Below are 21,058 nucleotides of genomic sequence, written 5' to 3' on the forward strand. Positions count from 1 at the left end.
TAGCATCCATACACTCCGTTTCACCAAGAGGTTGGCCTTCGAATTCTTTCCACAAAATCTGAAGTAGGATCACAGTAATCCAGCTTACTCAAAAAGCTGTCATTAATAACAGCAACCTTCTAAACATAACTGCTCCATTGTTTTTGTATAAAGACTTCTCCTTCAAGAGCCAAGACGTAACAGTCCAGATAACCTCCAAGGCCACAGGAGACAGGAAGGGCACGAGAGAGCAAAGGCGTTGTTTCAGCTTTCAGTCACGTCGGTAGAAGAGCTGCTCGAGAACAATACCAGCTCTCATCTTTCCTTTGTGAACCATTTGCATGCATGTGATCACCTTCTGTGAATCTCTTTACCATAAACACATTCTTCTGTAGAATCTGTTGTTTGCGGGGTATAATTAACAGTATTCATTTGTGCTTTCGGTTCCCTACAGTCACTGTTCAGTTGTGGAAGATAATGCAAAATATTGTATGGCGCTGCTGAATGAATGAGTTTCACACAGCCCTGCTGGTCAGACAGGTTTTCCCTTTCACAGAAACACTTTCTACACAATAACCCACAGAGTTTTATCTGCTTTGGTCAATTTCGGCCATGTTACTGGTCAGGAATCACAGACAACAGGAAGATGATGTGAAAAACCATAAGGATGGAATTGTGTACATACGGCAGGTAATAAATGGGAAATAACAAAGGGAAAAAAAAGGTTTTTTTCCCCCATATTCTGAGGGACTTTCAAAGAGACTGCTATGGGATTTCAGATTCCCCTCGACACCATCCCTGAGTGAACCTTTCAGACCCCATAATGCTCCTCTCTCATCTGAGATGCTACCCGTTCGTGCTCCGAAGAAAACCACATCTGCACCTTTCATCAAAGCGAGGACATACTCCCTTCCCTGAGTCAGCAGGGCCTCTCAATTAATTAACGCCTTCCCGGTAGCAAACTACAACACACAACTGTGGGAGTCATTCATTTAGTAATTAAGCTGTGGGGGAACCAGGAATTTTATGCAGCCTTCATTTCAAGAAATGTTACACAGGTTTAAAGTCAGTTCATGAAAAAGGTACCTGAAGCAACATGGTTTCCCCCGCTGAGACTACGTGGCTACAGCAACTGTTGGATGTAGGTTCTTGGCCCAAATACTGCAGTGCCCCCTAGTGGAAAAGTTGGGTGTACCTAACAGCAGAGGTTGGAATGAAAATACAGGCTTCCGACCCAAGAGGATAGTACTGTAATCCATTCCCTAAAGTCTCCATGTAGTGTGGATTCTCCTGTAACAAACTCCTAGTTGCATTCATTTCAGTGGAACAGATAAAGAAGACATTCCCATGGCACAAAGGTCTACCCTTTTCAGGTCAACATGCAAAAATCTTGTCTTTAAAAGATGCTGAAAATTTAATTCAAAACCAAGTCCAGAACTACTCGGGACATATTTTAATTCAGACTTCACACCCACATGCTCAAAAATCACTTAAGCAACACAGGTGCTGGTGCCTCATATTTTCTGTGTTCATGTGGGTTTCCTTCAGGTGCTTTTGTTTCCTCCCCCAGTCCAGAAGATGCATTTCAGGTGGATTGGTGACTCTAAATTGCTCTTAATGTGAGTAACCACTTCACACTCTGCTGCCTGGATATGCTCTGGACCATCACAACCTTGCATTTGACAGAGGAATTGTGTTGTTCTTTTTCTGTTTTTTTTTTTTTTTTTTTAAATATTGATATTTATGACAAATTTCTTTCAGGTTGTAACCCCTATCTTCATTTATTGTAAAATTCTGCTTTGAAATGTTCTATATAAAATAACTATATTAACAGGCATTTCTCCATTAGTGTAATCATGCTTGTAGCCACCTTTTGTTGAGCTCCTCCTAACTTGCTATAAAAGAATAGTAAATCAAACAGGTAATTGAGTAATATTGCCTTTCAAGAAAACACCATGCATGTCATCACTTCAAAATTCAAATAGGCAAGGGTTTCCTTTGCCTTTCCATCCTTATTTAGCAGTTTCTTCAGAACTTTTTTGCTCTAAAGCTCACTATGATACGCAGGTTTTTTTACACTATCGTTAAAAAAGTTATGGGATTTCTGAGAGATACTTAACCAATGAATACACAAGTTACAAATGAAATATGCAGAAGCCACAACACTTCAGGAGGAAGCAGAAAATTTTGCTGTAATGTGTTGCTTGTGTAGGATGATAGCTCATTATGGTGATTTTACAATACCAATGACATGGGCAAATTCTTGCACTTGTGACCATCTGTTATGCAAGATAAGCCTGTACAGACCTCATTTCAAAGCTATCTGTAAGGGGGGGGGGGGAATTTTTTTAAAAGCTACCATTATAAAATGTGACAAAAATGAACACTAAGGTATAAAAATAAGTATATTTAGTGAAAGTGTTACCTACCTTCAGTTTCCTGAATTTTCAGTTGATATACCCATATCTTTAAAACAGTGTTAACTATTTATATATTTATATTTCTAACATGACTTTTTGTTTCAAGGTATCAAAATAATATTCTAACACTGGATGCAGTGCAATCCCTAGTTTTTAATCTATTCTTACCGCTCTGAACTTCTATACATTCTGTTGGACTCCACTCACTTAAGTACTTGTTAACATGAAGAGTTGGCAAATGTATAGAAGAAATGGAAACAGTTGTAGAAATGGGTGATTGCAGCCTTTGGAAAAATTCATCAACTCAACATATGGAACTCATGTAAATAGCAAGAATGTCATCTGTCCAGCCTTGCTTAATTTCTAACACCTTCAAAACATAAGTGTCCCAGACTTAAACACTTAGACACATCTAAAACACATAACCATTTATTTGCTTTTGGATAGCAACATTTTTGGTGGCATGTTATATTGATTGATTTAAACCAAAATCAACCACTGTTGAGGAAGGGGGGGGGGGGGCTCACTGCATGTGGATGATTTAAAATTAACTGAATTCAAAATGTGGAGCTTTAAACTATTTAGCTTTTAACATCTAGGTATAGATTCCTAGTTTAATTATGCAAGTCTTTTTTTAGTATTAAAAAAAATACATATGTAAATATGATACCTTCATTAGTACTATTCTGTAGTAACTTTGAAATGGTTTTACAGTATACAGTCTGCCCCACAGTCTATGTGACAAACTGTGAGGCACTCAGATCTGAGCAGTTGTTAGGGTTAGGAAGTAAGAGGGCTAAGGCAAGAAAGTTAACAGGTTCCACTAATTGGATGCAATATGGGTTATCTGTTGATGCAGAGGAAGAAGAGTCTAGCTGGTCTGTGTGCAGTTTTATTAATTTATCACCATCAACAACATTTTGTGCAATTTGGGTCATGGTGGCCTAGAATCTACCCCAAAACCAATTGGGCATTGAGAAGGGAACAACCTAGATGGGACACCAGCCCACCAAAGGGCAATCGCACTCATTTTATTACACAAACACGCACTAAGGGCAATTTAGTGTCACCAGTGCATCTGAAACACACCTTTGGAGTGTAAAAAAGCAAAGCCGCCAAAGGAAAGTCAAGTGAACATGTAAAGATCATGCAAACACAGACTGAGCCACACTAACTCATAGCACAAGAAATATGAGGAACCAGGAATACTTACTGCAGCACAGTGCTATCCATACACAGTTTCTTATGTTTAAACAGTAACAGACAAAAATAAGGAAATGGGTCAGACCTGTGCTATTCTTGACAAATCCCTGCTCTCAGACTTTGGCATGGGTGTATCGGATTTGATTTGGCCCACTAGTGCCCTCTAGCAGTTCTATTGGATTTCAGCCAGTCTGGAAGACTGATTTTTCCTGAGTATTCCACAGTTCTGGATTATAACTGGCACAGCTAGATTTGGGAGTCCTTCCCCTGTTCAGAAATGATTGCAGCTGGGGTGCTCCCCAGAGCTCCATATGACTCATGCTTGAATTCCTGATGGGACTCTGTGGGGCAGGAGGCCTGCAGCACTTTGGGAAGGTAGACCTGTGAAGAGAGTTGAAGCACTGAGCAACACCAAAAGTGGTGACCAAGCATACTTCAACTGAGCCCATGCTGGTATAATACAGAGAAGACTCATGCAGCAGACAGATTTAGGACAGAAGAGAGAGGGTACAGCTGACAATGTTTTCCCCTGATTTAGGTTAACACAGGTCACTTAAGTGCATTTCTCGCTCCAGTTAAAATTCTGCATGTTCCTGACCATATCAAGAATAACGCAGGCAACCTAAGTACTATTCCCCTCCTACTTAAAATCAAAACACATTTTTGCATTATTTCATGTCTGAGGTTTCAACTGACCCATTCCAGCTGCTGCACAAACCAGATAATATTTGTCTAAGATGTCATGCAATCCTAGTCAGCAACAGAAATCTGTCACAACAATGTGGAACCTATAAAATTGTGTAACTTTAGCATTCACAAAAGGGAACAATAACCGGTTGAAAACTCAGTTGGACTGACAGCTGATATAAATTTTATCCGCCATCAGACTCATCCTCCCAGCACTTCACATTATGAATGGCTGCCATTTTAGTTTGAAACAGATGACAAATGCAATGAAATTAAGAAAACTTTAAGATACAAGTTGAGGAAATGTCTGACACCAGGAAAGCAGGATCTTGGTGATGGTCTACTGAAGTTCAGAGATGATTTAAAATACAAAACATTAAATTATTTTACCAGTAAAAATGTTACCTACTAAATACTGTGTCACAGATTTACGAAATTTAGCATTAGTTTTTCAGTTATTACAATGTTTTGAAAATACAGCAATCGTGTGCATGGGGATAGCAGGACTAAGCCAAGTTAGAATACCCTGAATGTGTGCAATCACCATAATCCAGTCCTTACCGAGCCCACGGAACCCACTGAAACCCCATCGCTGATCTCAGCACTGTCCTTCTGCCACAGAGACACAGACCAGTCACATTTAAATCATGGAGAAAAGAATATTGTTATTAATATTACAAATTGAAAAGTGACAACAGTACTCACATTGTAGCTGTGTGGACTAAGGTATTTAAAGTGCCCAAAACAAGAGTAGGCAATGGACACACCCACAGTCACACACAGAACCACAAAAGTGAAAAGTGACGTTTCAGCCTTGAAACCTGAAGGGAAACAACAGTCAAGGCATCAAAATCCATGGGCTGCTTTACTTTCGGGTCCAATCCAGATGAGAAAGTAAAGCATAGGTGTCACTAGCATACCTGTTCTAATAACAGAGAAGAAGTAAAGCCAGAGCAGACACAGGATGGGAGCAGTCCAGGCCTGGGTAACCGCACCCATATGCACCTGTCTGTCTAGGCAGGCTGGCAGGTAGGCAAAGAACAGGTTGTGTTTGTCCACCAAGTGTTTCAGCATCATGTACAGGATGCCTTGTGAAGGTAGAGAACACACAGCTGAATGTTTCTCATGGTTTATGTTACCTAGATCTCTAAAATGGATGGAAGCAAATGGTTATAGTTGATAATTTAACAACAGAATAGAGAGACAAAAAAAAAAATGACAATAATGACTAATGCAAGGAAAGGGGAAAAAAGGAATATACATTTTCATAATCTTTTCCAGCATCAATTCACACCATTCAGACTAAACACATTTTATCATGTTTATTTATATGTAAAAATGTGCGGGTGAACATAATACAAATCACTAAGTGGTACCAAAAATACAGACTGGCTTTTTTTTGGTTAAAGATAACAGCAAGCACCTGCTGGCTACTCACCAAACGGAACAATGACAGGGCAAGTGATGCTGTAGGCCATGATGACAGTGAAGACGCACAGAGTCCAGCCATACATGGCTCCATACTCAAACTCATAGGCCTGATTCTGAGGAGAAAAGAAGGGGTATACAAGAGAGCGCCACCATTTGCTGTGGGAAGTAGGCAGTGGGGCTAGAGATGGTGCTCACCTGCTTGATATATTTCCTCTCTGCAGCGGAGCGGGCCAGTGCCATTCGGACTGTGTAGAGCAGGAGACCAGGCAATCGTAACAGCTCCAACCCAGAGCCCACCAGTGCCGCAGCTATCACATAGTTCACAAAGAACGCCCCTTGGTCTGGGAGGAACACACACCTCCAAGCAGAGAGAGAGTGTCACTATTACACTTGCACACTCATCTACAAAAACGGGGTTATATCACAACACACTAAAAAGAGTATATAATGCTAAAAGATGTTAGAAATCACATGCAGATGAAAACACAGCAGAATACCCACAAAGAAAGAATATTTGATAAAAGCAAACAAGAAAATGCAGGGATAGGATGACTACACACATCCATTCAGGAAAGAGAGAAAAATCCTGGGTAACTTACTCAAACCTGAGTTTTCCTTGTGACAAAAATTTGGTATCAAATAGCCATCTAAAGAAGACATCTAAACTACAAAATAAGGAACACAAAGCACAAAAATTCAATTTTTACACAACATTACCAGATTTAACACAAAAATGTCACAAAATCTAAACCTAATGAAAACCTGAAAAAGCACTCCATTTGGACTCCACATAGTGAGTGAAAGACTGAACATTTAGCATGATAAAGAGAAACTCTTCATCACCTGGACAGTATAACTTGAGTGAAATAGAGCATAAGAGTGCTTCACAATTAACCAAATAACTTAAGGACTATAAGAGCTCAGGGAAATTTAGGAGTAACTTTTTTCAAAAGGTTCTTTCCCAATTACAGCTCGAACTTTGCTGCGATTCCCTTGTTGATTAATTTCATGATTCTAAGAATGCACATGGCAAGACTAGTTACTACTGTAATGTGTTATCAAAATAATGCTCTCTATTCATTTTAAGGATGAAAACTGAGAAAGCTATTCACTAATCTTTCATAGGTAAAGGTATACATGGAATAAATTTTGTTTAACACAAAAACTGACTGACTCCTCTGATAAAGCATGAAGAGTAATAGAGAACACAGCTCAAACAAAAACTCTTACACAAGGAATCATCAGGATCTGGGTTGTGAACCCTTTTCCACAGAGGCAGAAATAATTTAAAAAAAAAAAACAAAAAAAAAAAAAACATACAATTTAGAAAATTTTAATAGATCTAATGCTTAACTTTAAATCTAAATGCTCTTATTCCATTAATATTTATACAATCTTGGCAACAAGCAGCTGTTTCTTACACAATGCTTTTAAACTTCACTTTGCTCAAAGGAGAGGAAAAAAAGCTAGTCAAGGGTCAACTGGTACAGTACAGCACTTACCTGGTAAGGCCCAATGAGGGCAAAATCAACACCATAAAGAGGAGGAAGATGTAGAGTTTGTGCATCATAGATATATTCTCACTTGACCTAAACAAGAAAATAAAATTACAATACAGACCTACTGAATACAATGGGAGAAGTCATAACTACCACAAAGACAGAACGACAAACAGATGAAAATGTGCGTAAAGAAATGTCCTAAAAATGCAACTTTGTTGAATCGTTTTCATTAAAATTCACACAAAATGTTAGGCAATGGGTCAAAAACACATACTGACAAACAGGTGAACCACAGTAAATTCCTATTTTTCCAATATCAACCACTTTGTTCAGACACTGATTTACTAATTTTGATTGCTTTGCAGCTAATGGCATTGGATTTGGTTGGAATCTATTAACTGCATTCAGAATCAGAAAGAATTTCTAACACCGAGTTAGACTATACTGAAAGTCAAGTCATTACCTGGTCCAGTGAGACTCTGCCAGTGTGGAGTAATAGACTATTGTAGGCAGCAGTGCAGAGAAAGACCACAAAAGCAAAGTGGGAAGGAACTGGCTGATCACTGCACTCTGTACAAAAACAGACAGAAATACAGGTATCACACAGGTTTCTTTAAGACCAGAGAGGCCTTTTCCATGTGTTCTACAACTTAACTCTGTTTTCTTCATTTTGTTTCTTTGATTTACATGACTTAATTCCATATAAAGACTGATTAGCCTTGAGATAAAATTCCAGAATGGAATTTTATAGGCACTTTTTTGACAAGCTACTTGTATTACAAGTTTTGAAGCTATGAAGATATTCCAGGTTGACAAGTAAAGAAATTTTTTTTTTCTAAAATCTGTTTGTAGCAGAGAAAATGTAACCTGTGTTTACTCAAACAAGCAACAAGCATAAAACACACCCAAACAGATCAGGAGCATGGGAGGACTTTTGATCTATTTGTGTCTTCAGCATTTAAAACTTACCATTACTCATTTAGCTGATGCTTTTCTCCAAAGCAGCTTACAATGTTATACCTACAATTATTTACCTATTTGCACAGCGGGGTAATTTTTACTGGAGCAATTTAGGGTAAGTACCTTGCTCAAGGGTAGTACAGTTGGAGGTGAGATTCGAACCTGTGATCTTTCGGTCCAAAGGGAGCAGCTCTAAGCACTATGTTACCAGCTGTCCCTACAATATCACAACTTGTGCTGAGGGATCAATACATTGAACATTGCACAGGTTTATACAATGAATCAGTCAACAATCAGCACTAAATAAGAGTTTTAGAAACAACAGATTTTCATTTTATTTTGTTTTAGAGTCAAAATGTTAAAATAAAGCCAACATATTCTTTATAGTCACATCTGAGACTTTTACAGAACTTGTGAATATATCTCAGCATTTATTTTTCTAAGATTCTACCTGACTCTGACTTATGAAGTAAAAGAGATTTTGGAATTACAAACAAAACAGACATCCAGCCCAGCAGTATTTATAGGTTGAAGAGTCAGTATATTTTGGAAATTTCATAACTTCAGGAAGACCTCACAGGTTATGTATAGAAAATACTCAGCTGAACTCAAAACGTACAAGCACACAAAAGGTACTCAGAGTTGGGAGGGGGTTTAAGGAAGTCAAAGTTTGGTGGTGTCAGTGAACATGGTCATACATACTCACATTGAGATAGTAGATGGGCTTTGTAACATTGAACTTATCCATGGTGGTGATGATTATTGATGGAGTGGTGAGGAAGAACAGGAGTATGAAGAGAACAAAGTTGAACCCCAGACATCGTATCCACCAAATGGCAGTCTGAAGTGAGAGGTTCTCCCTTGGAAACCAATCAACAAGAAATATATCAAAACTTAACAGTATAGTCACCAACACAAGTAAACACCAACTAATGTATATCAAAATTTCTACTGAAAAATTCTCATTGTTTATATACATTATACAAACACAAAGTTGAAATAAAATATCATGTTCATTTTGAATATGGAATAGAAACTGAACAGTGGAGAAAGGACAGGAATGCGAAACTGATTTAGAAACTGACCAGTAAATGTTGTTTGGATGAGGGGCATAGCTGACTTCCCACTTATTAACTCTTAATGCGGCACTGTCTGCAGATGGCTGAGGTTCCCGGCTACACCCACATCTGACTGGCTTGCTAACTTCATCCCCTGACACAACACCTCCGTTACAGTCCAGGGCATTAAAGTCCTTTAAGATGCTGAGGAAACAGGGCACATTTTTAAAATAAAAAATAAAAAATAAAAAAAAAAAAAAAAAAAAACCCCAAACTGAAATGACAGAAATACTCAAGGTACACTGTCCGTGGTTCAAATGTACACTGCTCCTGCAGTTCCACTGAGGAGGCTATTTACTCTGAAATGGTCCAATAAAAATACTTGTTTGTATAAAAGGGTAAATCATTGAGAAGCCAATCTTCTAACACTGCAAGTTCTCTTGGACCATGGTAAATGTTTAAAGAGAAAAACTGCTAGAGTAAAGTATTGATGTTATGCAAATATGCTTAAAAACAATCAAACAACAGACCATAGATTGAATATATATAACTGCCCTGTCAAACATCCCACTCCCTGGGAAAACTCACAAACTGGCCATGCTCTCAGAAGTCAGTGTCACAAAGGCCATCCCTAGGGGGTGCTGTGGCACCAGTTGCCTCAATCGTTCCTCATCCTCCTGTAGGCAGGACTTCTGGGAGCTGTAGTAATCAATGGCATCCACCTCAAAGAGATTGCACATGCACAATAGTCATATTACACTTGAACACAATACACTGTGCATGTAATTAGTAGGTATATAATTCACTACGAAAATGTCTGCATAATGAATTCTACCATATACCCTTTACAGAGAGAAAAGATCAAACTAGACTCCAATAACTGATGTGACACAATAAAGTGTACTTCATTTTGGGAAATAGACTAATTTAGTCATGACAGAAGTACTCTTCAACTGAGTAGTGTAAGGTTTACTCCACTTCTATCACACACAGAGGAGTACAGCTCACCTCTTCGCAGCCGCTTACTGCGCAACAGCATATATATCCACAGAGACGGGGATTAATGGTCTCCCGTTTGCCCTCGCATTCCAGGATCTTCTTGTAGTACTGCAGGTTCCTTTCCACACGCTTCCTGCAAGCAAACAACAGACACGTATAGGTCGTCAGGAACACTGCGAAGTCACTGTTGATCTGAACTCTGTTAGACACTCCTAGAAATGATTCACGTTCAAAATTCTAGGGACCGTTTCTTCAATTATTTCAACAGCCTTTTTTTAACTGCAGTTTAACAGGATGATGAAGTGCCCATAAATGACCATTAGCATGCCAATGGAAAAAAGAATTACAACATCTTATGCTTCAAAACTGTTCCTTTTTGACATAGTACTTTACTAATAAAATATTGAAGTTATTTACCACTTGCTCATGACACATGAAATGTTTTTTTTTTTTTTTTTTTAAAAAGTTGCTGTTCTAAAACATTGCTTTAAAATGGAATCATACATAAAAACTATTGAATAGTGAATATTCAGTTGCTCAGCAAGATGTCATTTGTTGATTAATTTGATTAACATTCAGGAACATGTGCCATACTACAAGTATTATACTTGCACACAGCAGAAGCAAACGTGTACTAGCGGCCCTGCTTAAAAGCAAGTAAAATGCACCTTCTGCTCTTGAAACAGTTTACAATTTATGTTTTGAAGAATCATGTTTCAAAGTAAAATTGCTCACAGCAAAGAAAAGCTAAAGGTTTCCAATACAGGGAGTCTCCAAATTACGAACGAGTATCGTGTCCTCAGTCTCCAAGTTGGATTTTGACATAACTTGGAACAGTTAGGTATGGTAGATATCTAATGTCAGTTTGTCAAATGCTTGACTTAGTATATCATATACCTTTCTATGCATTAAAAACATTAAAGAAACACCTCCGGATACACTAAAACATCTTTAATATAACAATAATACAATGTAATGATTAATAACTACAGTATTTATAATGGAGAGACACAGAAAGATCATAATAAATGTTACTAGTGTCACGATGAAGAGAGGACACGGAGGAGGCTGGACCCAAGTGCAAGATCATTCATTCAGAATCAAACGATTACATGTGTTCTCGTGGTCGGTAACGGGCAAATGGTTGGTCGGACAGTGAACTGAACAAAGGCGAGGATCCAAAATTGTGGTCGAGGGACAGGGCGGGCGGTCATTATCGAAGAGACGTGGAACGAGACTGGGGGACGATGAGGGACAGGACTTGGAAGAGCAAAGCAAGGGAGATTTGAGAACGTGGGGGTGTTGTCTGGAACGAGATTCCACAACTGGGAAGAAGTGTCTTTTGTAGCTGAGTGCTCTCTCTCAAGCAGGGAGGGAGGGAGGGAGAGAGTGCACGTGCAAAACAAAGAAACTTTAACGTTCACCTTTCCATTGTTCGTTAGCGTTTCACTTTTTGCTTTATTATTTACTCTTTAGTTCCAGTCATAATCGTTTCCTTTTTCTTGGATGATCACCATCACTTGCATCACATTTATGCTTTGGTGTCATGGTTACGAGGGTAAAAACTAAAAAAAATTAAATGCAAATACAGTAATGCACAAGTCACTGTTAACAGCAAAGCTGTCCGACTGAAAAGAAGTCTGTCCGACCTCGGGTTCACACGCCCCGCCCATGAGCTGACAAACCACTGTAGACGTGCAATGTTATGTGCTACGCAAATTAGCGCCTGTTTATTATTACAAACTATTGTATATACAGTAACTCAAACTTTTAAAATAATAGGCTTAATTATGAAGTTTTCATTTGATTGTTACTTAAGGGTGACCCCCCCCAAAAAAAGGAAAGGGAATTAACTTCCGGTCAGTAAGGGGGCGTTGTAACTTGGGGACTGCCTGTAACTAAAAACATACTCTAAAAAGAACTCATGTATGTCATCAAAAGTCAGTTCCGAGAGATACATACTTTATTTTGCAAGAATAGAAATGGATATTAATGTTATTTTTGAGGAAACATCATACATTTAAATATTTGACACAAAAAACATCCAGTTGATCTTCACATCAAAAGGAACTAAAATCAGCAGGCAAGACATGGAAAATCTTAAGCTTCAATTTTTCCTCATACTTTTCACTGGCACTCTAATAACCATGGATACACCCAAATTAAAGAGTTAATTTACATTTATTCTTTCTGAAGCTTTTCTCAAAAACAATCGTTGAATAGTAGTTGAAACCTTAGTCCAGAGTGAGTTACAATGCTAGATACACGAAACTCCCTACGATCATTTTCTCATTTATTCAAAAGCAACGCACATTAAATTTTTTTTTAAACAAATTACACTCACATTGTAAGGGAAATTTAGAGTCACCAATACACCCAAAACACATCTTTCAACTGCAGCACTAGAAGGAAACCCACACAAATGCAGTGAGAAAGACTGCACAAACTGAGCTGAAATCCATTCAACATCTAAACCCACAGTCCAGGTGGTATGATGCATCAGTGCTACTTGCTGCACCACCATAATTTATTTAGCAACTTCCTCATCAGCACATGTCATTTAGTCTTCTTCTGGGTGCACCTGACCTCTGCTTATCAGAAGAATTTTCCCTTTCATCCATCCATGCAGTCAACTTTCAACAACCAAACATACCTCAGATAAGGAAATAATGACATTTGCTTTAAAGATATTAAGGTTTTATTATCAGTTTAGGTTACTGTGTATGAACTGGAGCACTGCCTGACTACATACTATTTATTAGGTAGCTCATTTGGAAACACTGAGAAAAGCTATTACAAACCAATGTTTTCCTTAATTTTCTCTCACACATTCATACATCACATAAAAGCAGATGTACTGTATTTTGGGGTGCAAGTTTCAAGTTTACTGTCATAGATACAAGTACCATGTACATGTATCATGAAATTCTTCCTGAATGCTTCTCCACAGACTATGGACACAATGACAATGACAGTGAGTAGTGCAATAGCAATAAATAACGGTAACAGTAGTAACAATAATGCCAGTTGACAGTCAGAGAACTCAGAACAAGAGAATGAGAATGCTTAAAGTGACAGTGTAGTTTACCAATGTGCTTGGGAGGAGCAGTCCAACTCTAGTTATTAAAGGTGGCAGATTGGTTAGTGTTGTATACTCTTACAGCAGTGCATTGCAGTATACTGGCTCCTTATGTTATGAATGGTTGAGCAACACATTTTCAACTATACAGATATTTTCCAGTTCATTTTTAATTGCATTTTAAATAAAAAAAAAAAAAAAAAAAACTAATCCATTTCCTAAAATTTGTCTGCTTTAGAAGCACAACCATTAAATTACATTAAATGAAAGTAAGAATCAGAATTTGGGACCATCCTAATTCATCTCACTTCCAGCATTAGCAGCTTGTGTCTGGTATTTCTCTGTTTGCAGTCAATAAGATGACAAATGTGCTTATGTTTACAGAATCAATCAGTTTCAGTCAATCGAGACTGAACAGTTTGCACATACAGCATACTTTGATTTTCAGCCATTTTACAAAAAATTTTACATTTTACTGTCATTTAAAAAAATGTCAGAATACTTACTATAGTTTTATCTGAGGTATTTACCGAACATAAGCCGTAAACAGATTGAGCAAAACCTACATTACATAGCTTTTATTGATCGGTACTTAGTGGTAAAAGTTTACAAAGGGGGGAGAGAGGGGGGGAAAAAAAAAAAAAAAAAAAAAAAAGTTACAACTGGACTTCTGGTCCTCATGGTGTTTATAAGGTGAGGAGTCACTGGAATAAGCCACATATTTATGAATCTATGCTCAAATAAAGTGTTATGAACCTAACACTCACAGTATAAACCACATATGCGTTTCATTCAGTGTAAACACAAAATGGATGCTGTATCTATACTCATCAATTTTACTTTGACTTTGTTACACATCTTGTCTTCTACCTCACAATAGCTCTAGTTTGCACTTTGATAAACATAGGTGCCTGTGCAGACATACACATGGTGTCTGATGCTAGAAACATCTACAATAATTTCTTTTTTAGATCTAGACCATGTACCAAAATCTGACTGTGGATTTAAAAGGAGTGACTCATCCAGTATTTAGGTGCAGCAGGTAACCATGTGGATCAGTGAGGCAACTTGTATTAATGCTTACTAGATTTATCTTTAACACCACTAATCAACTCACCTTGCTTATTTGTTCATTAAACATAATATAAAGTCAGTGCAAGATATGACTAAAGTGAAGACAAGAGTCCCTACCTCTCCTGAAAATGCTGGATCAACTTGGCTACATCATAGCACAGATGCACCTCAAGCACGTTACAGGTGGGGTATGCTTCACTACAAGAAACACAGGAAACAGTAAATGCAACAGCACTAGCAGCAGTGATGTTTTTGACAGGTCTGCAACAATCATTTAGGAACAGGCATCCCAAAACACTCATCAGAACCAATATTTACATAAGCATTACATGATTCTAACATGCTACATAATTACATCAAGAGCAAAATCATGACTACTAAGGAATTAGTTAATCACACTTCAGGGTAGTACCGGGGAAGCTCAATACCACTTGCTGATACAGAGGTCAGTATCCCAACAGCATGAGGAATCACTGTATAGCCTAAAGGCTACTGGAAGAAATTACCTCAGGTAATGCTCCTTTAAGCAGCTAAACTGAACCAGTCTATCGCTGAGGGGGCTCTTGGTTTTAGCCATAGTGGCATGTGATGAGTGAGCAGCTTTTTTCAGAGAATTCAGCCAAACTCCCGGAACTGAGGTAGCATTCTCGATTAGCTTGTAACGAATGAAGATTAATTTACCTGAAGTGCGTTTCAATTCTTTCCTTGCTAGCTTCTTTGGGTATACCACATACAAACAAAGTAGTTCTGGCCTGGAGAGTACAAAATGCAGGTAAAAGATGTTAATATTTTTGCATAGTCTTGTTTAAATTTAGACCGGAAGAGATGTTATACAGTTCAAGAGACAACCTAAAGTACAACGGCAAGACAGAGTAGCATAGGAAGTGCTGGAAAATACTGGGATGTATAAGGTAAAACAGAAACTTGTACAGGACAAAGGACTTACTATGTCGCTGTGTACATCCTTCATTTGGGAGGTATGGTGTCTCAATACTAAAATAGTAAAGATCAAGTACAACACAGCAAACACGGTGTGCAGCCACAACAGCTTGTCACTGAAACACAGAGAAGACAAACAATGTGACAAAAATTACAGCAATATTTCCTGTTGCAGCAATTCTCTATTACAGTATCTCATTAAAATAAAAAAATGCCTTATTGACTTTGAAAGAAAAAAACCTTACATAATCCATTCATAGTTCCCTTTATGCTCAACTGACTAGTTCTCTAACTGAACTACATATTTATAGCTCGTTAAATGCCAACTGGCATCACTGGTACAGGTTCAATATCCCCCATATTAGAATCCAATAAAGAATAAATGAGTTTTGGAAGTGTAGAAAGGGGCTTGTCAAATTTCTGGATATTTTATAACTCAGTAAATAACAGAGGTAGAAGACAGAGGAAGTGGGATAGCAGTTATGATTTCTAGTTTAAGTCCTTCAAAAGGGGGGGCGCGGTGGGATGGACCGGGTCCTGCTCTCCGGTGGGTCTGGGGTTCGAGTCCCGCTTGGGGTGCCCTGCGGCGGACTGGCGTCCCGTCCTGGGTGTGTCCCCTCCCCCTCCGGCCTTACGCCCTGTGTTGCCAGGTTAGGCTCTGGCTCCCCACGACCCTGTATGGGACAAGCGGTTCTGACAGTGTGTGTATGTATTAAAATTCACTTTTTCTATTAAAAGTCACTTTCAGCGGGAGTATCAGGCATGGGGAAAAACATAATATCCATCAGCACATGATACAAATACACTGGCTTTTTCAAAGGAGGTAAGAAAATACACTATATTTCCCTGTATTTTTCATATTAGTGGCTGTTTATTTTGGTCAAACCTGTAATCAGCACCTTCATGAACAATACTAATGAATTATTTCTAAAAGGTGTTAAGATCAGGCCAAGCAAAGTTCAGAAACATAGTGGATTACCCAACAATGCATAAAGGAAGTGATGCAAAGTGTTGATGTGTTGAAATCTTATGTGCAAAGAGCTCCTTACAAATGGCCATAACACATGCTTGTTTAGTTCTCACACACAAACACACAGGCTGAAGCCGCTTGTACCAAGCGGAGTTGCGGCGAACTGGAGCCTAACCCGGCAACATAGGGCACAAGGCTGGAAGGAGAGGGAACGCATACAGGACGGGACGCCAGTCCATCGCAAGGCACCCCAAGCAGGACTCAAACCCCAGACCCATCAGAGATCAGGACCCGGCCAAGCCCGCTACACCACCATGCCCCCCATTTAGCTCTGTTTTAATAAATACAGCACCCTTCAAATGCTGTTATATTACTTAAACACTGAACTGTACAACCGCACAATTACTATACCATAATGGCAAACTACAACACTGCCACCATTAATCCGGAACAGACACATACCCTTCCTTAAGGTTCCCAATAGTTGTTCTTCCAAAACTGTAAGGGTCATTTCCTGTAACACAGTAAACATGCAGTACATCTACAGTATGTGTTGCCTTGGCAGTGCACGTCTGAAACAAGTGTGCCAAAATGATATCACTCACCCAGTAGATTCCCTGACAAATTGACTGGTAAGATGACAGCCATAGACATCACACAGATGATGAACAACAGAAAGATCAGGTGTCGTTGGAAGGACAAGTAATGTGTGGCATCAATGCCACACCTGTCCCTGATCATGTCCATGCTGCTCAGATGAGAAACATCAAAAAGGTTAGCAACGTCCTGATGTAACAGAAACTGCAGCTGTAGAACTACATCCCAATACAACCTATGGTTTGAACTACATACTTATTTCACTTAAGCTATCAAACAACATGCATCACAAAATCAACACAAAGTGCAGCCTTTACACCAGGGGTGGCCTACCCTACTCTTGAGAGGTGGCAGTCCAGGAGGGTTGTTTTAACTAACACCTGATTTACACCTTAGAACATGCTAAACACTAAGAGTATTTACTTACTATCCAAATATGTACTTCCCAAAAAAAAAAAAAAAAAAAAAAAAAAAAAAAAAAAAACCCCCCCCCCCCACACACACACACACACACACACACACACACACACACACACACACACACACAACAACAACAACAACAACAATAGAAGAGCTAAAGTAAAATCATCATCAGGAAAACCAGCATACACTGCTGCCCTCCAGGACAAAGGTGGCCACCACTGCTTCAAACATGCAATGCAACGCAGTAAACGTACAAAATACAACAAAGCCTAGCAACAACCTGTCGCACACAAACAGGCATAGGCTCCATTTGAGCCAAATGCAACTGCAGGTATTAAGACAAACCAAAAAAAAAAAAAAAAAGTTCACATGCAAAATTAACTTTGAAAAGTAGTCCCAGAGTGAACAAAAATAACCTCAACATGTTAATGGCAACTCAGTCCCAACCACAAGGGGAATCAGAGCAAGGAGTTTGCTGTTCCAGGATTAGTGTCCCACAGCAGGATTAGAGGCCCCTACATACAGCCACGGGACTTACTCCATTCCAATGACGAAGGGCAACCAGGAGAAAAATCCCTATAAATAGGACACAGCAGAACAACTCTCAACTTTCACATTCATATTCCAGCTCAAAGAAAACACGTACCCTATGATAACCAACAAAAGGAACTGTAAAAATTATGAGGGCAACGAGGGTGATAAAGACAGCAGAGCTTTCTTACCTTATCATGCTCCTCAGTAGTGGATGCACTAGATGACATGCGGCTGTAGTGATGTTTTGAACCTGATCGGCCAGAGACCCTACCACCACTTACAACACAGAATCAAGGAACATTATGATGCCATTTTAACAGGTTCACAAAAGTACTTTATTGAAATTGGAAACAGCGAGAGACTGCAAAACAAGAAAGAAAGATCAAGTGAATTATGAAAGACACTGACTCTCTGTTCTCAGCAACCAGTGCCAGCCTGCCATAGTCCCACAGTTTCTTCCTAATGCCAGAAAAAACTACCAGCAGTGCCTAGAAACAGAAAAAAAAAAAAAACCATAATGCATAAAGTAGACACTACATCCACACTACTATCACTAGGGTAGTAATATTGCAAAATAATAAGACAAAATTAAGACTAGTGTTGTAAAAGTTATGAATGCTATTCTCTATAGAAATCAAGGAAAATCAGTAAATTTCCTGAATTGTACATTATTCTGGAGAAAAGTATCTGCAAAATGAATAAATGTAAGTGTAATACATGCAGACAGAGAGAGACAAACCAGAAAGAAGACAAAGTTGAGCAGCAGCACAACAGGGACACCACCAAAAGCAAGGCCTTGCAAAACTGTGTTCCCCTCTGTGGTGCTAAAGCAGCTGTTGCTGTTCTGGGGTCCAGTGCCATTTTCCACCAGCTGGAACCACAGAGAGTCCATGGGCACACCTGGGGATTTGCATCACAGTCACTCTATGTGTTTAAAGACACACACACACACCAAAAGACTCCTCCAAAAACACCAAAACTTACAAAGGCAATGACAAACACTGCATTGGCATCTAAATAGACAAAAAATACAAACTGACAATGTCATTAAAACAACTACATATACACCTGTACACATGCATGCATGCATGCGTGCACGCACACACACACACACACACACACACACACACACACAAAGCATTCATTACCAGTGGCAAATTCTCAAAACTGGATGCAAAGTACAGTAAGACAAAGAAAAAGGGCCAATATCAGTGCCTTGTAAGCTTTTCCATCTGGTTCAGGAGTGGTGAAACTTCCATAATTTGGTGACTCACCGCTTTAGCTTAAAAAAAAAAAACAGATCAGGATTCATTTAGGCAGGATTTTTGCATGGATTTTGTACCAGACAGGCTTCACTCTTTACAGAGATGTTTTCACAATCATATAAACATTACACACTTGGATGCCTAGAGATGCTATAGATCAGGGGAGCCTCAGTTGCCAGAACCAGGCCTATGAACACCCCACCCATTCCTCTCCAGTCATGGGTGTGTGGCCTGTGGGAAAATGGAAATACAAGCTATGACCTGCATTTGACCAACCTTTTCCATGCTGATCCCACCTGCTTCAGCATGTTACTAATAATTGCAGCTACATTTTTCAGAAGATCTAGACTAACTGCAAAACACAACAAAGCCTGCGTAAATAAAAACACAAAAAGAAGAACAGAACAGGACTTGGTGGTATGGAGCAATAGGATCACAAAAAATAAATCAACTGCACCCAGCTGTAGCCTTTGTTTTAGTCTCTACTGCATTTTGTAATTGTGTTTGTAACTAAACGAATCTCCCAGCACTGCGAAAAGAAACAGGGAAATGCTGGTCTGTCAACGTGAGATTTTGAAACACCCGAAGTCACAAGATAAACGAAGAGCTCGGCAAAACACACACACGCAGTAAATGCAATTCACCCACCTACACTCTGTTTTTTTATTAAATAAGGCGCTTTCTTGAGTAACCATTACACAGTGTGAGTGAGTAAACAAACTCTGGACAAGACAAATGTTCGCATTATTCATTTTTTCTCGTTCCCATATCGACTAAAGAACCTGCTGCTGTACTCGTCACGTGTGTGCCACACACACAGCATACCGAGTCCTTCAGTCTCAGATTCGTATCTTATTCTTATCACAAAAGAAAAAAAAAAAAAAAAAAAAAAAACAAACACGAAACAGCTGTCAGTGACACTCACCGGTAGCGAGCGAGTAGCTTCAAGCTTGTCCGCTCAACTTTTGCTCAACTATGTTTAAAGTTGCGCATTTCAAACTCTCTAATCATGTAGCTACCAGGAGATATTGCAATTTTAGTGCGATGACCCGTGTTGTAAATTCGCCGCGTCACGTCAGGTGAACTATATCAGAAATAAGTTACGCCAACTTTTCACAGCAACGTTATTTCATACCTGTGAGCACACTGAAAAAGTGCGAACATGAAGACTTTGACCTTTTCGTCTTTTTTTCTTCTTTTTCTTCTTCTTCTTCTTCTTCTTCTTTCACCAGAAGTGACCACTGCACTGAGTGACCAACTGACACTGCGACAGGACGAGAAGTTTTCCTCATTAAAAAAAAAAGAAAAAAAAAAAGTTTCGCCCGACATCCGCACATGCGCAGTTATAAAGTGCACTATAACGTGGCGCGACGACGTGAGTGCGTAGGTGTACAACGGCTCGAGAGCAGAACCTGAGGCGGACTTTGCCGCATTATTAATAAAATATACTTGAAAACGAACAGCGTAATACGTCGTATGTAACTGTGTAAAACATATGAAGTACAATTTATGTCTATCGCCCTGAGGCAAGGTTTAAGGAAGTGCGCTATACAAAAGACGGATTGATTCACTGACTGATAATCTATTCAGTTTGAGTTTTTGACTCACTCACTTCTAGACATTAATTTAAGTGCATCTTATCAGGGATGAACAACCCACAAAGCTGCAACAACTGCTGAGAAATGAGCGCTGCAGACCACAGTCCCCTCATACTGCGTTCTGTATCATCGTTTCTTTTGCAGCAACAACGTGTACATTTAGCTGTGTGTCACTGTGTATTCAGCACTTTTTTCACCAAATGCTTCTAAATCAGCTGTGATATGGCTGTTCATGAATGCATCCCACTTTACTTTTTCATCCTTGTGATGCTGACATCTTTTATAGATGCTTTTGCTCACTTTTATTATTGGTTAAATGTAAGCAAAACTGAAAATTACA

The 21,058-nt window shown here is 39.0% G+C and overlaps 1 protein-coding gene across 3 annotated transcripts; it reads right to left on the reverse strand.

The window, feature by feature from the left end:
* Positions 1 to 367: 367 nt before the first annotated feature.
* On the reverse strand, positions 368 to 20,448 carry tmem63a (transmembrane protein 63A). Of its 3 annotated transcripts, XM_029251099.1 has the most exons (24): positions 20,256 to 20,330; positions 19,071 to 19,137; positions 18,595 to 18,755; positions 18,264 to 18,343; positions 18,044 to 18,131; positions 17,860 to 17,897; positions 16,907 to 17,049; positions 16,764 to 16,815; positions 15,339 to 15,447; positions 15,074 to 15,144; positions 14,510 to 14,590; positions 10,249 to 10,372; positions 9,829 to 9,962; positions 9,268 to 9,444; positions 8,889 to 9,042; positions 7,686 to 7,792; positions 7,223 to 7,309; positions 6,320 to 6,385; positions 5,916 to 6,078; positions 5,728 to 5,833; positions 5,210 to 5,377; positions 4,995 to 5,110; positions 4,851 to 4,901; positions 368 to 3,983 (listed from the first exon to the last, which is right to left on the reverse strand). In XM_029251099.1, the coding sequence occupies exons 3-24, from the start codon at positions 18,745 to 18,747 to the stop codon at positions 3,849 to 3,851; spliced, it is 2,403 nt and encodes an 800-aa protein (XP_029106932.1). In that variant the 5' UTR covers positions 18,748 to 18,755; positions 19,071 to 19,137; positions 20,256 to 20,330; the 3' UTR covers positions 368 to 3,848. The 3 variants fall into 3 exon arrangements, with proteins under 3 accessions (XP_029106932.1, XP_029106927.1, XP_029106920.1); XM_029251094.1 differs by lacking the exon at positions 19,071 to 19,137 and having other exon boundaries at positions 4,851 to 4,898; positions 20,256 to 20,448; XM_029251087.1 differs by lacking the exon at positions 19,071 to 19,137 and having other exon boundaries at positions 20,256 to 20,448.
* Positions 20,449 to 21,058: the final 610 nt, after the last annotated feature.

The sequence above is a fragment of the Scleropages formosus genome, chromosome 1, assembly GCF_900964775.1.
Source record: "Scleropages formosus chromosome 1, fSclFor1.1, whole genome shotgun sequence".
Taxonomy (NCBI): Eukaryota; Metazoa; Chordata; class Actinopteri; order Osteoglossiformes; family Osteoglossidae; genus Scleropages; species Scleropages formosus.